Source organism: Raphanus sativus, chromosome 2 (assembly GCF_000801105.2).
Source record: "Raphanus sativus cultivar WK10039 chromosome 2, ASM80110v3, whole genome shotgun sequence".
NCBI classification, from domain to species: domain Eukaryota; kingdom Viridiplantae; phylum Streptophyta; class Magnoliopsida; order Brassicales; family Brassicaceae; genus Raphanus; species Raphanus sativus.
The window spans coordinates 37,824,251-37,846,343 of NC_079512.1; the positions used below are offsets into that span (position 1 = coordinate 37,824,251).

Below are 22,093 nucleotides of genomic sequence, written 5' to 3' on the forward strand. Positions count from 1 at the left end.
ATTTACCATTTTGGTATCTAGAAAAAACCATAACCAAACCTTATCTGAACAAAATATTTCAGATATTCGAATGTATTTAAATCATATTTATTTATTTCAATGTGTTAGCTATTTTCGAGTTAATATCCAAGATATAAGTTATTTTAAGTTGTTTAAAATATTTGAAATATAAAAAATAGCCGAAAGTAAACATTTAAAGTAGATAAACAATAATCAAATACCAAAATACTTAAAATATGTATTTATTCTTCATCCAAATATTCAAGTTAAACCTATTTTAAAATTTTAGTTTAGGTACTTTGGCTTACATTACTCAAATAGTGTAAAGATATATAAATTTAAAAAAATTAAAAATAATTTAAACGGGTTATCAAACCCGCAAAGATCCTAATAAAACCGGAACCAAATTTTATAAATACCTGAATAGAGCTAGAATCTTTAAACTCAAAATCTCAAACCCGAATAGATTTTAACCGAATTCGAGTGGATATGCAAATATCCACCCCTAACTTAGTCAATATAAAACGATCAAATATTACAAATATACTATTTAGTATAAATAAATAAAAACTAAAAATTAATACTCGTGTGGTCGCACGGATCAAGATCTAGTTTATATTAAAAATGGAGGGAGTATTATCTAATATGATTAGTGTTATTCCTTTTCTCCAGCTACATTTGCACACGATTTCTTTTGTCTGGAATGTTTATTTTGTACTTACTTAAAATACAATCTCTGTTTTTTAACCGATCACAGTAACAAATATGAAGCTAGCCAGATCTGTTGTTTCTTAAAAAAAATCTAAGAAGTTTCTGGTCTAAAATGGACCAGAGTTAAAAGCGAATTTAAATCTTATACTATATAGTTAAATATTTTAAAGTACTGTTTGACTGTTAGAGAGAATTAGAAACAATAATATAAATAGTTTTTGTATGAATAATAATTTAGTTATGTATTTGAACACCATAGGTGAAGAAGTGGGTAAAAAAACACATTAATAATTTAAGAGAATCCGTTGTGAAAAGGAAAACAAAAGAGAGAATCTGTTATGTGTTTGCCGGGCAAACTTTGCCCTCATATTAGGCTAAAAATGGGTTAGAACAAACTTTAAAAATAGAAAACAAAATAAAATCCAACAAATAAATCAAAAAAGGAGAAAAAAGAGTTTGAAAGATACAACGGTGGATTCTATTTCAGACGCGCAAAAATCTCTGAAACCTGAAAAGTTGAGTGCTAAACATTCTCTTATATCATTGTCTTTTTCCATAGCTTGTTATTTGAGCTCTCCTTGTTGTTTTTTTTATTCCTCCGACAAGGACGAGGTTCCAAGAGGACTTGGCTTCTTGTTCTACAATATAATATAAGCAAAATCAATTCAAGAGTTCAATGAGAAAGCATTCTTTTCATCGATGGCTCTTAACGGCCGTTCTTGTGGTTTTCCTCTCGTCTTCTTGCACATTTGCCTCGAAAAAAAAAGAGGGGAAAAAGAAGACGAAAAGTAAGGAGGTTACTTATGATGGAACATCCTTGATCGTCAATGGCAAAAGAGAGCTTCTTTTTTCTGGCTCTATTCATTATCCTCGCAGCACTCCTGAAGTATATATATACATTTCAATCAAATAAATATCTGTTTAGTTTTTCTTGTAGGTTTCTTTGTATTGATATAGAGATTCTTGGATTTTTTCTAGATGTGGCCAAGTATCATCAAGAGAGCGAAACAAGGCGGTTTGAACACCATTCAAACATATGTTTTCTGGAATGTACATGAGCCTGAACAAGGAAAGGTAGTTACAAACTCAAACCGATTTGTTTGAATCGTCTTCAAACATATAAAACATTACATATATTTGGATTTTAAGAAATTTTTGTGTTTGTTTTCATTAGTTCAACTTTTCGGGACGAGCTGATTTGGTGAAGTTCATAAAGTTGATTGAGAAGAATGGCATGTACGTGACATTGAGGCTTGGACCGTTTATCCAAGCTGAATGGACTCATGGGTAATAATAAATTCAATAATCTCTTCTTTTTAATTTTTCTTATTCCTTTCTTAAATTTTACCATAATGTTTTACGTGATTTGTTTTATATTAGAGGACTTCCTTATTGGCTTAGAGAAGTTCCTGGAATTTTCTTCCGTACAGACAATAAACAATTCAAGGTATTACATTTGAACAAATGTGTGACTTTGTTACAAGTAAAGAGATTAACATATATGACAACAAAAAAAACTACTGCAGCAACATACAGAGAGATATGTACGGATGGTACTCGACAAAATGAAGGAGGAAAAATTGTTTGCTTCACAAGGAGGCCCCATTATATTAGGACAGGTCTCGCACAAAAATCCTAACACACATATACCTAATGATCTTTATAAATATGAACGGTTTTGTAATGAATATGAATTGCAGATAGAGAACGAGTATAGCGCGGTTCAACGTGCATATAAACAAGACGGAGTAAACTACATTAAATGGGGATCAAAGTTGGTCGACTCAATGAATCTTGGGATCCCATGGGTTATGTGCAAGCAGAACGATGCTCCTGATCCTATGGTAAAGTCGTTATAATGTATAAGTTGTGTTTTGTCTGAAATGGAAGAAAATGTTTTATAGGATTTGCAAAAACATTGAAACAGATCAATGCTTGCAATGGAAGGCATTGCGGTGATACTTTCCCTGGTCCAAACAAAGATAACAAACCGTCTTTATGGACTGAGAACTGGACAACTCAGTGAGTTTTTACTCTTTTAGTTAAAAAATGTAGAAACTTGAGATTTATTCATGAAAGTCCATGGTTTAAGAACAAAATTTACTACAACAGGTTCCGTGTGTTTGGCGATTCGCCAGTTAAAAGATCAGTAGAAGATATTGCTTTCTCAGTTGCTCGCTTCTTCTCCAAGAATGGAAGTCATGTGAACTACTACATGGTATTATAATAACCCCTTGAATTCTACTAAACTGCCTTTAAAATCTTACAATAGAAATTATTGTTCAAAAATGGGTATTTATTGTGTTATAAATCTTGTAGTACCATGGAGGAACCAACTTCGGAAGAACCTCTGCCCATTATGTAACCACTAGATACTACGATGATGCACCTCTTGATGAATATGGTTTAGAGAAAGAGCCTAAGTATGGTCATCTTAAACATCTTCACAACGCTCTTAACCTCTGCAAGAAACCACTTCTTTGGGGTCAGCCTCGAACCGAGAAGCCTGGAAAAGATACAGAGGTATCAAAATAGCATGTATTACTCATCAAGAAAGATTCCGTTATTTAGAAATTACTCAACTATTTATATTTTTTTGTAATTACAGATTAGATACTACGAACAGCCCGGAACTAAATCTTGTGCAGCTTTCTTGGCTAACAACAACACCGAAGCTGCAGAAACCATTAAATTCAGGGGGAAAGAATACGTGATAGCTCCTCGTTCCATTAGTATTCTTCCAGATTGTAAAACTGTTGTTTACAACACTGCACAGGTGAAGAAAACATTATTAAACTCTGGTGTATTCAAGGAAAAACAATAACAAAGTTAATAACGTGTTATTGTTTATTTGGACTTGACCAGATTGTTTCTCACCACACTTCAAGAAACTTTATGAAGTCTAAGAAGGCGAACAAGAAGTTTGATTTCAAAGTGTTCACCGAGCCATTGCCTAAAAAGCTAGAAGGTAACAATTACGTACCCGTTGAGCTTTACGGTTTGACTAAAGACAAATCAGACTATGGATGGTACACAACAAGGTAAATACTCATTTCATTTGATTATATATATATAAAAGAAACAACGAAGAGAATCTTGACGTTAGTTTTGCCTTACAGCTTCAAGGTCCATAAGAAGCAATTACCTAAGAAGAAAGGAGCTAAAACTGATCTGAGGATTGCTAGTCTTGGCCACGCATTGCATGTTTGGTTTAACGGAAAATACCTTGGTAAGAATTGTGAAGAAATGATGTAAAAAAAAAATGAAAATAAGCTATGATGATGATGTTATATGTTTCTCTACCACCAGGAAATGGACATGGAAGCCATGACGAGAAAAGTTTTGTGTTCCAGAAACCGGTTACACTAAAAGCAGGAGAGAATCACCTTGTTATGCTTGGTGTTCTCACTGGATTTCCAGTAAGTAACAAATATAATTCAACGTTTTTGAATCTATATATAGATGAATATATGTTTTTTTAAGTGGTTGGGATTTTTGTTTTGTTTTTACAGGATAGTGGATCTTACTTGGAGCATAGATACACCGGTCCTCGTAGTGTTTCCATCTTAGGATTGAGTTCTGGAACACTTGATCTCACTGAAAGCAGCAAATGGGGGAACAAGGTTTCAAATCGATCTCTTAATATATCTGCAATTGATTCAAAACATTGAGCATATATACCACTTGTTTGATCCGTTTATCGATATTTAGGTCGGTATGGAAGGAGAAAGACTCAGAATTCAAACCGGGAAAGGTTTGAAGAAGGTCAAATGGGAGAAATTCTCTGGAAAAGCACCAGGAATGACATGGTACCAGGTGAAGAAAACAAAACCAAAAAATCAAGACTATATAAAATGTAATGTAGAGATTAATGTCTAATGACCTAATGAATGTGAAACATTTCAGACCTACTTCGATGCACCAGAGAGCGAAAGCGCAGCAGCGATACGCATGAGTGGAATGGGAAAAGGGTTGATTTGGGTGAACGGAGAAGGCGTTGGAAGATATTGGATGTCTTTCTTGAATCCATTAAACCAATCCACGCAAGTAGAATATCACATCCCTAGATCTTTCTTGAAGCCCAAGAAAAATCTTCTTGTTATATTCGAGGAAGAGCCTAATGCGAAGCCTGAGCTTATAGACTTTGTCATCGTCAACAGAGACACTGTTTGTTCTTACGTCGGAGAAAACTACACTCCAAGTGTTGGACACTGGATTAGGAAGAAAGACGAGGTCCAAGCCATCACAGATAAAGTGAGTCTCACGGCTACTCTTAAATGCTCAGGCAATAAGAAGATCGCAGCCGTTGAGTTCGCTAGCTTCGGAAACCCTATTGGTGATTGTGGAAACTTCACACTTGGTACTTGTAATGCTCCTGTTTCAAAGCAAGTCGTTGAGAAGGTAAAAATCAGATTCTGTTTCTTATCGTTTTGCAATGTGTAGCTTGTTTTAGAAGTAACTAACGAAAGAAACTTGTGCAGCATTGTTTGGGAAAAGCAGAGTGTGTGATTCCGGTGAACAAAAGCACATTCCAACAAGACAAGAAGGATTCATGTAAGAACGTTGTGAAGACGCTTGCCGTGCAAGTCAAGTGTGCTCGTGGCAAGAAGAACTGAGGGTTGAATGGTTCATATTCTGCGTTTATTTTGGCAAAAAAATATTCTGCGTTTAATTGACCAATTTCAGAAAGTGTTGTGGCAGTGTTGAATTTTGTCTCTCTGTTTGTACTTGGTTTCTTGAATTTAAACGTTTACATCCGAGTAAGATATTGAGAATATGATCCGAGCAAATAACAACTACATATTTAAACCATTATTTGTTTTATTAACCAACCCTTTTATTAGTTTACCAAAAAAAAACAACCCTTTTATTTACTGTGTCCTTTTGTTTGGGAGAAAATAACATATTGAGGAGGAGCTGGTCAATACCAAAGTTGCTAAACTCTTTAATCCACGACCATACGATTTTGTAGTAAAAAGTTAAAGTTAACATTTTGGGTTGAAACTAATCGTGTGATTCATGGCTGCATTACTGTTCATTAGAAATTACACTGATGATGATAACAATTAACAAAATTTGTTGGATATCTACCAAAGATTGGTTGATACCTACAAAGTGGGGCATGACCTAAAACTGGACCTAACATAACGTGTTAGGTTTTGTTAGGTAGGAAGCTTCTTTAAAACCTTTTCTTTGTTTTTTGTATTTTCAATAGAAACGGTAAGGAAATAATGTTGGTTGACAGTCACCCACTAATGGACGTAAAGCGTTTATGTTTTTGCGTCAGCAAACTAGCTTTATTTCCCAATTTTTGTTTCTTACGTAAAAGAATTGTTTCTATGGAATGTGAAGATTTGCAACCTAACAATAACATGCGTGTAATTTTTTTTTGAAAAAAATATAATGTACTGAGGATAGTTAGGAAAATATATGTTGGATAGTGCACTATGTATTGGTGCCCATTTTAGGTGTGTATACGTTATAAAAGTCATACGGAGTAAAAAAAAAAGTCATACGGAGTATGTAATATGTAATGTACATTTATTTCAAGGTGTGTCTGGTGTGTGGACAACAAATCACATGTATACTCTATCCAATTTCTTTATTGTTAATAAATTAAATACTCTATTGTGTCGGTAGCAGTTCAGAGTAAATGTACACCATGAAATCTACCAAACTCTTTAAGATTGTCTTTCAGGTATCCAACAAACTCTTACCAGTAACCTACTTTCCTTTTCTAAAAAAAAACATCTACAAACAATTTTAAAAACCAAATTTTTTTTTGTCAGCCACCAAATTTATTATTTATCTGTTCTTTATTGATACTTATTACAAATATATATCTATTTTTTAAAAGCGTCAAGAATGTTGGTTCTTGTATATATATAGTAAACCTGATTTTAGACTAATTTTCGGGTTAAATAAACTATTAGTAACTCATATGATACAATGATTAAGATATTTATTTTGAAGGGTGAATATGGTTTGGTGATTCTAAGAATCGTTCACTTGTTCTTCTGCTATTCACTATCGTCAAATTTTCCGAGGAAGGAGAACAACAGCTGTGCTACCCACCACCATAGGCTTTGATACTTTATCTTCTCCGCATCTAATACTATAGTTTAACGACGTACCACTCGAATCCTTGAATTAACCACTAATGTTTGGTCTAAACAAACAATTCCACTTATTGAGCAAACTGGACACATATATTGTTACAAAAACTTCAACTCAGTGGCGGATGCACAGCATGGATGGGTGGGGCATCTGCCCCCTATGGATTTTTTTTAAAAAAAAAATCTATGCTATTTGTAACATATTTGGAGAAATTGGATAAACTTGCCCCCCTCAAAATCTCAAATCTAGGGTAAAATATACCTCATTTCTAAAATTTCAAAGTTTTGCCCCCTATAATACAACTTTCTAGATCCGCCACTGACTACCCTATGTAATGCTAAACTAAATTGCAAAATACATAAACATTAAGAAGGCTATGTCTTTTAATATTTGCTATGGTAGGCAAAAAGAATGTTCACGAGCATTTACAATAACTGTATGCAAGCAGATCATATCAGACTATATGATAGAGTTCCAATTCAATGATTTATTTCATGATAGGCTTGCCAAAACAGTTTGCCAAAAAAACCATGTTTTACACAATTAGGTGGACGTTACAATTTTAGAAAAGCTTGAATTAATGACGATAAAATAATTCAAGGATTTAAATTTGGTGGTTGGAAAAGTAAAAAGGTACGTGTTAGGGCAAATCATTAAAGGAGAAAACCAAGAAAGCAGGTAGAAAACCACTCTATACTTTTTCATCACATTACTAATACTACAAACTCCACGTGAGGCTTCACCTTCCACACTATTTTTCTTGACATATTTAGTTTTGTAGATATCATTTTTAGTTTACCTTTGCTTATTCTTTTTTTTTTTTGGCCTAACCTTTGCTTATTCTTTTTCAAATATTCACGAAAGGCAAGATATTCCAGAAACTGTACATTGTAGGAGCTCCTGAATTTGCCACCTCTAGATAAAGTTTTTATAAGAGTTCAGTTATGTGATTTTTTTATCATTACTTCTGTTCAAAAATAAATGGAGTTTTGAGAATGAAATGAAGATATTCTAACTAATTCAAATTCCACAAAACGATCTGAGTAATGTTGACAGACATCACTAACATGTTTTTCTTTCTTTTTTGAAAATTCTAACTAACATCTCTAATCAGACTAATCTATTGATTTGAATATTCTACTTTGGATGCTCTTGCAATCCTTACCAAACTGACTGAGACAACTATTATTTTCTCATTATTGTAAGATAAATAAATGCCCATGATTCTATGCAGTACCAAACCATCATGCTTTGTTCCAAAACAATCCTTATAACCTTTATAATCAAATCCGTTTTTATTCTTACAATATTATTAATATTTCTTACACAATATCAAATTATCCTCTGAGTTTTTTTTGTAAACTGGCATTCATATTTAAATAAGAGAGCAAGAAAATGCAAAACATCACAAGAAAAAATGCATTATCTTGTGAGTTGCGGTAGACTTTTTTTTGTCAAATGAGTTGTGGTATACTACGTTTGCATTTCAATCAAGTGGTAACTGGTAAACATGTGGTAATGTGTAGTGGTAAACTCCTCCGGAAAATGCAACACCGTAACCATTTATACAAATGTTAGATTCAAATTCAGAAATGTATAACATATATGTTATGGTCTGTAGTTTTTCATTAACAAATAACAATATATACTCTAGGAATATTCAAGTACAATACTCCCTCCGTTTTTAAATAAATATCAGTTTGATATTTTTAATATAGATTAAAAAAAGTGACAGAAATATATGTAAATCTTTATTAATTACATATTTTTAATCAATAGTATTTGAGATAAATAAAACTATTTATAAAATTAATGTAATTTATAATTAATTTTCAGCTAAAATAAATATAGTATGTATTGAAATTGTAAAGTGATATTTTTTATGTAACAAATAAAATATTAAAATAACATTTATTATGAATAATGTTTTATAGCATTTTCACATTGACATATTTAAGAATATCGTCTGAATATTGCAGTTTAATAGTTTTGACTTCAGAGAATAAAATAAAAACAATACTATTACAAATTAAATTTTATTAAATTTAGGGAAAATAAGAAATCATAAACGGAGCCCACTAGCCACTGCCTTCAAACGTGTCTCACCAACTCTCTTCTAGAAACAATTTAGGCTTTGCTCACCTTCCTCCTCCCACCTTTCTATCTCTCTCTTTTAAACATCATCTCTCCATAAAACCCTAACTTCATCGTCACAAGATCATCATCATCAGATATGGGGAGGTCTCCTTGCTGCGAGAAGGACCACACGAACAAAGGAGCTTGGACTAAAGAAGAAGACGATAAGCTCGTCTCTTACATCAAGTCTCACGGCGAAGGCTGTTGGCGTTCTCTTCCGAGATCCGCCGGTCTTCTCCGTTGCGGCAAAAGCTGCCGTCTCCGGTGGATTAACTATCTCCGTCCTGATCTCAAGAGGGGTAACTTCACCCTCGAAGAAGATGACCTCATCATCAAACTCCATAGCCTCCTCGGGAACAAGTGAGAACCATAACAAGATCCTCTGTTTTAATAATACTCTGTTTCTTATGCTCTGTTTTAAGAATACTCTGTTTCTTATGCTCTGTTTTTCATCTCAGATGGTCTCTTATTGCGACGAGATTGCCGGGAAGAACAGATAACGAGATTAAGAACTACTGGAATACACATGTGAAGAGGAAGCTTTTGAGAGGAGGGATTGATCCCATTACTCATCGGCCAATCAACGAGACCAAAGCTCCTCGTGTTTCGTCTGAGCCTAGAGATACAGAGGACTCGCTTGTAAAGTTTCTCTCTTTCAGTCGTCAGTTGGAGATAAAGGAAAGTTGTGGGGATAATAAGAGAAACAATCAGGAAGGACTGATTTGCAAAAAAGAGAGAGTTGAGTATTCTGTTGTTGAAGAAAGGTGCTTAGATTTGAATCTTGAGCTTAGAATCAGCCCGCCATGGCAAGACCAACAGCAGCACCATGATGAGACCAAACTCCGGTTTGGAAGAGAGAAGTTTAGATGCACTGCATGCCGTTTTAGGTTGGGCAACGGTAAGGAGTGTAGCTGCCATAATGTCAATTGTCAAGTCGAAGACAGTACTAGTAGCAGCAATTCTTCAAGCGACATTAGTTGTAGTGTGGTTGGTTATGACTTCTTGGGTTTAAACACTAGTGTTTTGGATTTTTGTAGTTTGGAAATGAACTGAACTGAAATGTAATGAAAAAATATTACGAATTATTGAAAGCTGTGATAATAACATACTTGTTCTTTTTTTCTAACTAGGTGCGTATCCCCCGCGCAAGCGCGGGGTCGTTGAAGGAATTGTTGCTTTATATAAATATTTTGGAGATCTGTTGTTAAGTGGTCTCTCGCATGTGAAAAATTATTGGATTTATGGTGAGGTAAGCTGCTGCGCTAGCATGTTTTGGGGAGAAAAAGCTGTAACAGAGAGAAACCATGCAACTCCGAAGTCAATGCTTCAAGCAAAAAAAAAAAAAAACTCCAAAGTCAATGCATCATGACAAACAGTTCTATGTAGAGTGGGAAAGAGAGAATGATTCAACCGTGACAAAGCACATTAAGTTTAATGTGATAATAAATATTTTCATAGATGGAGTTTAGTGGGATTCAATATGTACTCTCTGATATACACTTCTCCGCAGATATTGTTATAATGATGAGTTATTCAGCAAAGTCTTTGTTCTTTTCTTATTAGAGTGGTTCTTTGTTTGTCTTTGTAGCATATATTGTCAAATGTGGGTTAAGACTTTCTCCTCTGGTTGTATTAGTTTACAAAATCCTAATTGTTTTGTAACGTGGCGAACAAAGGTTGCTATATCAAAATAATTAATGGTAGTTTGTGGGAAAATTTGCAGTATTTTGTTCTTCATGTGCTTGAAATGAAGTAATGTTTTTGCCATAAAGACACAAAAGTATTGGCTTTGTATTTTGAATTTTCATTTGCTTTCATATTCAATTATTTGTAATATTATTTTTCAACTTAATGATTATTTTTAAACATTATGTATTTAGTATTATTATTTGGGTAATTCTCTCAAATAAAATTTTAAGGTTTTGTCACAAAATAACCCTCAACAAATAAAATGACCAAAATGGTGTTTTTTCAAATTTATAATATTTATTTTCTATTTTTTAAAAAAAATTGAAACACATCCCCAAAACCTACCCCTTAACTCTAAATCCTAAGTATAGATTAGTTGACCTTAGAAATATAAATGTATATTTTACTTTTTAATAAAACTTCTTTGGATTATTTTTCTTTGAGGACTATTCTTGTGAAACTAAATTAAAGGCTATCCAAGGAAATTTCTCTATAATATATCAAAGTTAAAATTAACTATATTATATCTTGTTTTTTTTCTTGCAAATATGTTTTATCTTAATGTTTTGTTTGTTATTCAAGGATTGGAAAACATAAAGAAGTTGTAAGATTTTAATTATATGCATACAATTTTCATAGAAGTATCTCATGACCGTAAAACAACAGTAAACTTGAAAATGTAAATTTCTCTCGGAAGACTTATCAATACTTCTAAACATGATCCAGCAATAAGTATTTGCCTATAAAAAATAAGCATCTAATAAATATTATCAATGTTCATAATCTTAGCTATCAGAAGAGATAATGTTACTCTCTCCTCTTCCTCCCTAAGCTATACAACATCCTTGTAATATTTCTTGAACATATGCAGGTCAAAAGAGTATGTCAGTTGAATTACTTGACATGTCATGTTTCTCTATTCTTACAGGCAAATGTATTTTGTAATATTTTATTTTACGAACTATTGTCGACCTTCTCATGTTTGTTGTTAAAACGTAAGAGAAAAAGGGCGGAAGACTTGGCAATAACAATTTTTTGCAAGGGACAGTTCATAGGTTATCTGTTTTGTAATGCACTACACAACTTGTCATGAACTGTGTTGACTCTGTAAATACCTAGAAGAAACCATTTAAACGGTCGAACCAGATAACCTTAAAAGAGTTGTCAATATAGTGAAGAGACCAAATATTCAAATGCAATACATCATTGTTCTCCACGACAAGCACAGCCAAAAAAAAAAGCCTTGTTTCCAATCCACACATGACACATGCAAAATTAAAAAAAAAACTGTCTCCTTTCACACCAAAATGCAAACTAATAATTTCCATCCTCTCAAATAAAGATGATCTTTTACTTTTACTTTTTGTTTTTTTTTTGTTTTCTTCCCCAAATCAAAGAGAAAGATTCTAACTTTGTATGAACGAAGGAATCCAACTCTGTTGCACAAACTCAGGGTTCGGTTACTGGAACTGGTGCTGGAGTTTTGAGAAGTGGATGCAAAGCTTTCACAACTATACTCATATTCGGTCTAAACTCTGATTCATAATTTCATATTGCACGCACAATGCTGCGACCGCTGCTAGCTGCATTTCCCACGTTACAAAAAGTTTAGAGATTTTTTTAAAAAGGACAAGACAATGTAATTCCAGTGATACGAACTGAGTTACCTTAGCTACTGATTCAGGAGGATATTCTCCTTTTAGCTTTGGATCAACACACTGCTTCACTTCGTCTTCACTAAGCCTCGGTGTAGCCTGAAATAATTAACAGCAACCTCAAGTTTTAAGAAAGGAGATTAAAACAGAGCAGGATACAGATTTGGACAGGCCCTGATAAACAGAAACATACCCATATTACAAGACTCTGTTGGTCGCGTGGCATCGTATGATCCACAGGTTTCCTCCCTGTTAAAAGATCAAGGAGTACAACCCCAAAGCTATACACATGTGTCAACTGTCCAGTCATATCATATCTGCAAATGGGAAGACACATGTTTTAGCTGTGGATCATACGATGATGGAGACAAGAAGGATTATGACTTCCTCTTAGTTGGGGTTGAGAGCAGTCACTTTCGAACAGGTTACTTCAAATATTTTTTTAATAAAGAGATTTGGCAAAGCTTAGGTCAGAGAGTTATGATTTATTTGCAGTTTGTTGTTTGAACTGGACTTTTTTATGTTCCTTATTACATATAAAATTCCGAAGCACAAGAATTCCTCACCGCATAGGTGGAGATAGTAGATAACATACCTGTTGATTGTGGCAAGCCATCGTAGGCCTCTCTGTATACGATGTTGGCTATTGTTCTACTCCGCTCCCCCCGATTCTGCTCATGTCTAAAAGAAACGAAAAGCTCTGTTCCTCGCGGAAAAAACAAATAAAATTTTGAAAGTTTTTATATATGAAGAAACGAAATCTCTGTCCTTCGGTGGAAAGAACAAATAAATAGAATCGAAACAATCCTCACAAGTTCATTTTCGTAACGGCGGGTTCTGAGATTCACGAAGAAACGTCGGGAGAGAAAAGTTAAGAGGCAAAGTAAACTCACCGTAGACGACCTCTATATATAAGATGCTCGAGGAGGCGTTACATGAAACGGAGGCGTCTCATCGGCGGAGAAAGTGAATTCAAAGAGATCGAGATATTCAAGGGTTACACTGAAAGATGGAAGTTAAACCGAAATCTACCTCAGAACCAAACCAAACTCGAAAATGGAGGTGGGGTCCACAGGATCTGATCTTTGTGACGTCGAGAAGAAGTCATAAGTGGAGAAGAAGAGATATGGGCTTACAGGTGTTTCAATTAAAAGCCCAGAAGAAAAAAACAAAAAAGCCCAGACGTAAAAACGCTGACGTGGCATTTTGGGAGAGCCTCAAGTGCCTCATTATATTATAGATTTCATCTTTACTTCCGCTCATTTTTCCTATCATATCTACTCAAATAGAATAAAAAAAAGATCACATGGCCTTCAGTAAATACAAATCTTTTATGGTTCATATAATAGTTGTTAGTGTTTATGTATCATAGAATTTATGCTAGTCTACTAAAAATGTGTGTGTTTTTTTTTGTATGATTGTATCTCTCGTAGTAGTTGATATATTCTACAGTCTACTAAAAGATGTGAAGATTTTCTAAAGCTTTTTTCTATTTTACCGTCTATTTTCGATTTTGATTCTAAATTGTATTCTTTTGGAGTAACAAGGGATAGCGTAAAAGCCAAACCCATGCTTGACAAATGTCATTGGTTATTATTCCCAAGAGATTTGACATTTCAAGGAAGTGGATAAGCTATGTAAGGATGAGAAGCCTGAGAACGATTGAAAGGGGTATTCACTATTATTAGTGCATGTTTCTATTCATTGTTACCTAGCTTACCTTTCGTTAATTTCATCATTTTCATATTAGTACAAAGCATACGATGTGCGTCTGTGTTGGTACTTTGTACAATGTCTTTATCAAAACAAAGTGTTTTTCGCTCGACTTAACATAGTAGTATTAATTAACCAGAGTTTCACTACCAGTCTATCACCATATTCTTCAACTTTCAAGTAAATACACAGCGTTCACACAAAAAGAAAATGTAGATATCTCCTAACAGAACTGTGGTTTGTATATTATGCTTACAAGATTGATGATTCTACAAGAAAATATGCAATGATATATATACAAGATACAAGATTTCGTGGAATGTGAGGGATACGCTAAAGATCAAACTACATATATATATTAGAGAGCTCTATCGGTTTAACCTAACAAGACAATGGTACTCTTCTAGTGTCTTAAATATTTAAATTTAAAAGAACGACCATCAGACTTTATTCATCTTTTACCTGCTGGGGGAAATGTTAAAAGATGGAACGCATTAAACGATGAGTTAGGTAGGGAATTATAAAGACTTCAAAGTCTTCAAATTTAGATAAACTAAAGCCTTCCCATCCACAACAAACATTTCCTGTCGTGGTGAGTGTTAGACTTTTGTTTTCTCCGGTCAAAAACGATAAAAGTGGCAACTACCGAAAATGCTCTCGTTGAGAGTCGAACTCAAGACCTCCCGCTTACTAAACGGGTGCTCTAACCAACTGAGCTACGAGAGCTTTTGTGCTCTCTGGAAAGTATGCCGAAATAATTCAAAGAATGCTTTTGGTTTAGTTGGGCTTTAGTAAGGATTGGATCGAGACCCAAGAAAATAATTTATAAACATACGCAACTTTCTAGGCCGTCCAATTATTCTAAATTCATTACCCTTTCACAAATATGAAAGATCCATTAGAGGATTTGGATCCTGTGATGCGTGTGTTCTTCTACAGATAAAGACATGCAACTTGAGTAAATTCAACTCTTTCAGGTCCATAAAAACTCAATTCCAAATCCAGTCTACAAAATTAGGCCCAGTCTGGAAAAGTTTATAAACATAACATCTAAGAAATATGTTGAATGCAAATTCTATCAACTACAGTCCACAAAGGCACAAATCACACATTGTCATCTTGTGGTTATCCACCGTTTAAAAATATTCTTACATCATATGTTATTAATGTTTTATATGTGTTACTCCTTTTTCTTCATATTTGATACAATATGAGGCTTTATTTTATTTAAGCATTAGCGACAAAAAGAGACATAAAATAACATTCAACATTTAGACTAACAAACAGAACCACCAATAGTTGATAACTCTTGTCAATAGAAGGAAAGGAAGGAAAGTCTCACATACCAAGTTAAGCACTAAACAACAATAACGAACATTAATAGATAATTACTGCTGTTAATGACACATCACTGACGGTTTAACTCCGGTTGAATGGAATGTAAATATTTTATTTGGTCCGGTCTTGGATTTTGTCGAATCCCATCTCGGTTGGGTCGGTGGCTTGAAGCTCGTAGTGGATGCCTTCCAACACTCTTCTCAGTCCGCTCTTAGACGTCGCGTACATCATCTTCTCCCTTATCCTCGACGCCTCCGGCGACCTATATTATATGTTCCCACAAAACTGAATGCATTATGGATCGGTTTGGTATAATTGTGATTGTTTTTTTTCGGTTTGGTTTAGTTGGAAACCAAGAGGATTTTTTGGGGGCTAAAAGAGTAAATTCAACAGTTTGAGAAGGAAGCTACAAGGCTTGAAACACGACTTACCAGGTGATGAAGAAGAGCTTGCTCATGCGGCAGTTATCGACGGTGACGTAGTCGAAATCAAACACGGCGTAGCGACAGTCGTCCTCCGGCAAGGAAGCGGCGAGATCATGATAGGTCTCGCCGGCTGCACCGACCTTGTCCACGGCGACTTTCTTGGATTTCTCCTCGATCTTGAAAACGATGTATCTGTGCACTTTCTTCCACTTCATCTCCATGAACGATCTCTTGCAGTCTTCCAACATCCACATCCCGTTCGTCGAAGCCTACACCAAATGGTTATAAAACTTTCGAATATGTATGGCACCAAAATGACAAACAAATAAATAATTGTTTATAAACTGTGATATAAACTATATAGTATATATGGTTTTACCGTCTTCAAAGCCATAGTGAGTGTTGCTGAGCTAAGTTGGTACGCCTTCTTCTTCTTTAGTTAATGTTTTTAGAGAGAAAGTGTGTGTTAAGGAGAGTGAAGGTTGGTGACTTATATAAGTAAATGGTTAGGTAAATGCCACTAGGTTTCTCTAATTATTACGAAACTACCAGGAAATTACCACCCTTGCGACTGGCACTTTGATATATGTTTTTACGGAGATATTTGATGTATTTATCAGAATATTGAGGGGTTTTTTCTCAAGTTTAGTTGTTTACAACATTTTTTGACTGATTGCTTACAGCCTTTTGTTATGAATACTTATAATTACGAACACCCATGTATAGTTCTTTTTTTTATTTCACTGAAAATAACAATAGTTACAAAGTACTACTAATTCCTACATTCTGTTTCATAAAGTTACATGTTTTTAAAAAAATGTTTCAAAAAGTATAGTTGTTTACAGCCTTTTTTTTTAAATTTCACTGAAAATAACAATAGTTACTATTTCTTTTAAATTTGAATTTGTGGGTTTACCAAAGCAAGTAATTAACCTATGCTAGTTAATGTTAGCCAATTGCTAATGAGAAAATCAACTCGGGATAGAAACTTATCATTGTATGTTTGCATAATAGTGGGAAATTCACCTATTAATAATTTAAAGCCATATTAAGTGTTTTAAAATCTTTTTCCTCACTGCCAAAATTTACGGTTTCAACTTTCATTTGCTAGCTGTGTTTTTCCCGTGCGTGTACCAATGCATGTAATAATAACTGCTCTGTTTTCTTCACAGTTATATAAACATAGTGTAAAATAATTTTTATGTCTTCCATGAATACTTTATTTCTAAATGGTGTTATTCATCTTATATAAAATGATATATTTTAAAAATCAGAATCAAAGTTGCGTATATAGAGTTGTAAAACATTACTCAAACATAATAGAAATATATTGAGATAGTGCTTTTATTTATACAAAGGTTCAACCCATATGCACTACTTTGTGCTTAGAGAATCACGATGGTGTTAGTGTTAGGACAGAAGTTCCAAATGTTTCCATGCCTGAATTTGGCTTTATACCTATGGGATGTACATACTGGTGTAGTGGTGTGCAACTTATTTGGCTTCATTATTATCAGAAAAAGGCAATCAAAACAATTTGAACATATGCGTGTCTAAGGTTGAAATTTCTCATTTTCTTGTCCTGACGTTTTTCTTTGTAAATTTTTGAACATATCATCAAAAACTAAACATTAGACATGCGTTATTCTTTTGAAGAAATATAACCACACTGACACTATAGAATGTGAGAAAGCAAGTGCTAATGAAAATGAAAACAAATAAGCAAAGCATAATTAACTATTTACATCTATATTAACAAGGAGGGTGATTAAATTAGAACTGAAAAAATGACAAAAGAAGTGAAGGAGAGAAAAGAAAAAAGAAAAACGCGAGGAATCGAGAGAAGCTGGTCCCAAATAATAGGACTGGATGATCCCGTTCCTACATCCTTCATTGGTCTCTCCAATTTTGTGTTACTCAAAAAGGCTCAAGGGAACCTTTGCGTGGACTCTAAGGAACGAGACACAATAGAATTTTAATATATACTGGATAACGAAACTTAGGAAGACGCGAGATAAGTTTTCGATTGACTGGTAAAGACAGTAGCAAAACTTTTTGAAGAAAAGCTTAACTTGAAACTTCAAACATTTTGGGTTTAACAACAAAATATGAAGCAATAATAAGAAACTTTAACGTGAGTTCCAACAAAATAAGAGAATCCCAAATTTTAGCAAAAAAAAAAGAGGGAACTGAAGTCTCTGCTCTTTCTTTTTAGAGAAATTGCCAAAAATATCATTTTCATAGTACCACTTTTCATGTTTACACTAACCACTTTTACCACTATTTTTAATGAAGAATTTAGATTTGAAGGTTTAAGATTTAGGGTTTAGATTTGATGTTTTAGGATTTAAGGTATATAGTTTAGGGTTTAAAGTTGAGGATTTAGGGTTTAGAGTTGAGGATTTAGGATTTATAGTTTAGACTTTAGGGTTTAGGGTTTAGAATATTGAATTTAGGGTATATAGTTTAGGGTTTAGGGTTTAAAGTTGAAGATTTTGGGTTTAGGGTTTAGAATTGGAGGTTTAGGATTTATAATCTGGGATTGTAATTTTTAAAAACATATAAAAACAAAAATATAAGAGTATTTACTATTTTAATAAATAAGGTATTTTTGAAAATGTGTCTTTAGTGGTGGTAAAGATGAATAATGGTACTTTGAAAGTGGTATTTTTGAAAATTCCCCATCTTTTTATTAACTGAAACGTCTAGGTTTTATGAATTCATCTATTAGATAATGACGTTCAGATATGAATGAAAATATGAAGTATTCATATGGAGGTTCCTGAATATTCATCTAAAAGTCAGCGTATTTAGATAACCCAATTTTAACCATGATCAACTTTATGCAACTCGGGTTACAAGTTAATTAGCCTGATTCACATTGTTTTCCGTTGAATATCATAATATTTTGGTGTCGGTAAATAAAAGGTTCACAGAATAAAACCTAAAAATACGGTGATGCTAGCCACTAAACAATTCCAAGAAGAATTTTGCAGTCCCGAAGTTTATAGTATAGTCTTACGATGAAATTGTCCATAACGTGTATGCTATAAGTCGAGCAATTCACACCAATATACTGTATCATGCCATAAGCACATGTGCATATGGTTTTCTAGAAAATGCATGAATTTAGATATAGTTATAGATTGAGTAGGTATATACGATTATTATACATAGACATGAGTTTTATGGACCCCTATCTGTTATTATTCGGGCGCAATTAGATAAGAAGCCAAAACACTAAAATTTAAAGCTACTGAAAATTTTATGGACGCATAAGCTCGACAGTACTAACACTTCCTGCTCCCTTTTTGCTTTGTATCAGCATAATTTTAACTTGATTCGATCTCTCTAGATCAGAGTATCTTGTAAGATTTAAGAAGTATTTAATCAACTTCAGAAATAAATGAGATTTTATTAGTGTTTTAATAGTTTCAAACGCAGTTTTATAAACACATGCAAATATACAAAAACCTAAAGAAAAATACTCAACGTTGTACTTTCTTTTACCAGAAAAAGACCCTATTATAACGCGTAAGTGTAAAAGCAAACAAACACTGAAGATCTAAATCATCAAAAGCTATTAAAACAATCACACACGCATTGAGGGGGACATAACCACGTCTCTGCAAATGTGTGGATAACAATAGCCCATACATGAGTTTTGATGAGGTGTAAGTAGATGATAGAATTATTATGTATCTATCTATTATTTACATGTCTTATGATTTTAATTGATTAATGTCTCCCTTTGTAGTTTGTTATTTGGAGGTTTTGTTTGTAACATTCGGTGGCTTGTCTTCTAAAGTTATTCAGTAGTTAGGCTTTGACTTGTTGCTCAATACTTGTGTGGTCTTTTCCTCTTTGTAATTATTCGTTTCACCATACCATCCTTTATTTTCTTTTGTTGTTTTTCAATATTGTGTTATTGGATAAGAAGAAAATATAAACTTTAGAAATTGTGAAATATTAGGCAATGATTTGGATGTTTTGATCTTTGGTTTTGATCTTTCCCAACCAACAAAAGATGAGTCTACTTAATTTAACAAGTTTAAAATGTCCTTTAATAATCAATTAACTATCATGTCTACCGTAATTCAACTCATCGCACATATCAGATACTGCCTCCATGATATTTTGGTTCAGTGCATAAAGATTAAAAATTTTGTTTTCTTCTAAAATTTTTTTTATAGATATAGTTCTAAAATTATTCAACCATTTATAAAAAAGACTAAGTTTTAATTGGTTGAGTTATTTCCAATAAAATTAAAATTAACATTAAAAACTCAAAACATCTTATATTTTGAAACGACATAAACATATCGTATAGTTACCTAAATGTAAACTGAACTAAGAAAATCATATAAATAAAGTAAAATTCATGAGAAGAAAAGAAAACTGAAGTAAAGAGGTACAGGATGCGTCCAGCTTTAAAAACACTAACTACATTGGCATTGTATTCAGAATTCAGATCATCACATCTGCAAAACTATAAATAAAAAAAGAGAGAGAGAGAGAGGATCTCATAGGAAAAGGACCAAGATTTGCTGCGATGTGTAAGCTTTTACGTTTTGTCATCTCTCTTCATCCCATTTGTCTTTAGGGATCTCTCCAGAATCAGCAATCACAACTTTCTTCCTTGGTTTGCCACTGTAAGTACCGGCTCCACCTTCAATGGCGAACACATTGTCCATTCCTTGTATCACCTTCCCAAACACAACATGCTCCCCTTCCAACCTGTGCACACAAGATTTTCACACATAGGTATACCAAACTCTACACTTAAAAAAATCATGAATAAAACTAGAGTTACCAGCTAGCCTTGACAGTAGTGATAAAGAACTGTGAGCCATTAGAATCAGGTCCTGTATTAGCCATCGCTACAACACCTACAAAATTTGATTTCCTAAGTCAAGACATGATAAACTACAAGAATACATTCGTAAGTTTAGTATAAGCGCACTCACCTGCATGTGAATGCTTAATCTTGAAATTTTCGTCAGGAAAGGTACCACCATAGATTGAGTCACTCCCTTTGCCATCACCATGGATGATGTCTCCTCCTTGGATTACGAATCCAGATATTATTCTATGAAATGGTGTTCCTTTATAGTGTAGAGGCTTCCCGCTTGAAGTTTTCCCCTTCTCTCCTAAGTCAGCGTTTCGGAACCATTTTTAATCAGAAACTGAAGCAACCCAATTCCAAGATATAAACACAACCATCTAAGTACAAACCTGTGCATAATGCCCTGAAGTTTTCTGCAAAGAAACAAAAGAGTTCTACCATCAGAAACTGTTTAAACAGTTTTTAACAGAATCCTGTAAAGTTTGCAGTCAAGAGATGATGGAAGACATTACCAACAGTTTTGGGTACAACAGTGCCATATAATCCAATAACGATCCTGCCTGCAACACATTGAGCGAAAGCAACACACAATGAAGGAAGTATATGGCAAAGAAGAGATCGCAAAAACTCATGTACATAAAAACAATATTATACATATCAAGTAGAGTCCTTTTTACCTAAGCGTTGGCCGTCGATATCAACATCGAGAAACACTCTGTGTGTGATTTCATAATCCTGGATCACTTGCTTCTCCTCCTCCTAAGCACACAAACATATAAACATTGGAAGAGCTAAAAACCAGTTTCCACATTGCTAATACACTTGCAAACTCACTTAAAACACTTCACGTGTGCTTAACTAAATACAAGCAACACTAAAGAGAACCACAAAAAGGGGTTTCATTTCAGAGAATCAGATCTCTCATAAAGAAACAGATCGGTACCTTGCCGGTGTTGAAGAGCGCGAAGATGAGAAAGATCGTTAGGGCTACGAGGAGAAGAAGGCACCTGGGCTGTAACAAAAACGACATCTCTCTTCCCATCTTTCCTTCTTAAGATTTCATCTCACCCTCCAGAGCTCGATCTCACCCTCCAAATCTCACTCCAAAGAGAGAAACTTTCGCTCTTTTTAAGATTCGATGCTGTGGAAATTGTGTAAATCTTCGCGGCAATCAAGTTTACAGACAGAGTCTGAACCCAAAATCGATCTCCAACAAGTGTGTTCTGTTTCTTCGTCGAAGATGGTTCTGTCTTCTTTGTGATGTGCTAATGGGCCTGAATAACGATTAATGGGCCTTTATTATTTTCTCTCTTTCAAATACTATCCAATCAAATGGGCTTTTTTATTTCAACATCGTCTGCACATTATTGGTAGTATTCTTTGCAATTACCCTACCCGATTGAAAAGATATCTAAAAACTTTTCAGGCCAGATTTGTCCTTTTCATTTCGTAATACTCAGCTT

General features: G+C 34.0%; 5 protein-coding genes and 1 non-coding gene across 11 annotated transcripts; 2 read left to right on the top strand and 4 right to left on the bottom strand.

The window, feature by feature from the left end:
- Positions 1 to 1,273: 1,273 nt before the first annotated feature.
- Positions 1,274 to 5,471, top strand: LOC108842870 (beta-galactosidase 11). Its single transcript, XM_057003666.1, has 17 exons — positions 1,274 to 1,597; positions 1,690 to 1,785; positions 1,886 to 1,998; positions 2,092 to 2,158; positions 2,238 to 2,330; positions 2,412 to 2,555; positions 2,639 to 2,733; positions 2,824 to 2,929; positions 3,031 to 3,234; positions 3,320 to 3,487; positions 3,577 to 3,752; positions 3,831 to 3,940; positions 4,021 to 4,130; positions 4,224 to 4,334; positions 4,423 to 4,527; positions 4,618 to 5,112; positions 5,193 to 5,471. Exons 1-17 carry the CDS (start codon positions 1,388 to 1,390, stop codon positions 5,325 to 5,327), a joined length of 2,538 nt encoding a protein of 845 aa, XP_056859646.1. The 5' UTR covers positions 1,274 to 1,387; the 3' UTR covers positions 5,328 to 5,471.
- Positions 5,472 to 8,936: 3,465 nt separating this feature from the next.
- Positions 8,937 to 10,085, top strand: LOC108822876 (transcription factor MYB32-like). The gene is made up of 2 exons (XM_018596072.2): positions 8,937 to 9,324; positions 9,423 to 10,085. The coding sequence occupies exons 1-2, from the start codon at positions 9,062 to 9,064 to the stop codon at positions 10,015 to 10,017; spliced, it is 858 nt and encodes a 285-aa protein (XP_018451574.1). The 5' UTR covers positions 8,937 to 9,061; the 3' UTR covers positions 10,018 to 10,085.
- Positions 10,086 to 11,786: 1,701 nt separating this feature from the next.
- On the bottom strand, positions 11,787 to 13,395 carry LOC108840821 (PTI1-like tyrosine-protein kinase 2). Of its 6 annotated transcripts, none has more exons than XM_057003669.1 (5): positions 13,202 to 13,395; positions 12,904 to 12,989; positions 12,502 to 12,736; positions 12,321 to 12,407; positions 11,787 to 12,236 (listed from the first exon to the last, which is right to left on the bottom strand). In XM_057003669.1, exons 3-5 carry the CDS (start codon positions 12,643 to 12,645, stop codon positions 12,171 to 12,173), a joined length of 297 nt encoding a protein of 98 aa, XP_056859649.1. In that variant the 5' UTR covers positions 12,646 to 12,736; positions 12,904 to 12,989; positions 13,202 to 13,395; the 3' UTR covers positions 11,787 to 12,170. The 6 variants fall into 6 exon arrangements, with proteins under 6 accessions (XP_056859649.1, XP_056859648.1, XP_056859647.1 ...); XM_057003668.1 differs by having other exon boundaries at positions 12,904 to 13,008; XM_057003674.1 differs by having other exon boundaries at positions 11,790 to 12,236; positions 12,502 to 12,625; positions 13,202 to 13,392.
- Positions 13,396 to 14,673: 1,278 nt separating this feature from the next.
- TRNAT-AGU (transfer RNA threonine (anticodon AGU)) lies at positions 14,674 to 14,747 on the bottom strand. Its single transcript has one exon. It is a non-coding gene; the product is annotated as a tRNA-Thr (tRNA).
- Positions 14,748 to 15,220: 473 nt separating this feature from the next.
- On the bottom strand, positions 15,221 to 16,250 carry LOC108840701 (actin-depolymerizing factor 9-like). The gene is made up of 3 exons (XM_018613529.2): positions 16,164 to 16,250; positions 15,791 to 16,053; positions 15,221 to 15,621 (listed from the first exon to the last, which is right to left on the bottom strand). The coding sequence occupies exons 1-3, from the start codon at positions 16,176 to 16,178 to the stop codon at positions 15,471 to 15,473; spliced, it is 429 nt and encodes a 142-aa protein (XP_018469031.1). The 5' UTR covers positions 16,179 to 16,250; the 3' UTR covers positions 15,221 to 15,470.
- Positions 16,251 to 20,130: 3,880 nt separating this feature from the next.
- Positions 20,131 to 21,862, bottom strand: LOC130508266 (peptidyl-prolyl cis-trans isomerase CYP21-1). The gene is made up of 7 exons (XM_057003675.1): positions 21,574 to 21,862; positions 21,308 to 21,389; positions 21,143 to 21,190; positions 21,020 to 21,043; positions 20,752 to 20,934; positions 20,598 to 20,673; positions 20,131 to 20,521 (listed from the first exon to the last, which is right to left on the bottom strand). Exons 1-7 carry the CDS (start codon positions 21,670 to 21,672, stop codon positions 20,359 to 20,361), a joined length of 675 nt encoding a protein of 224 aa, XP_056859655.1. The 5' UTR covers positions 21,673 to 21,862; the 3' UTR covers positions 20,131 to 20,358.
- Between the last annotated feature and the right edge of the window lie 231 nt (positions 21,863 to 22,093).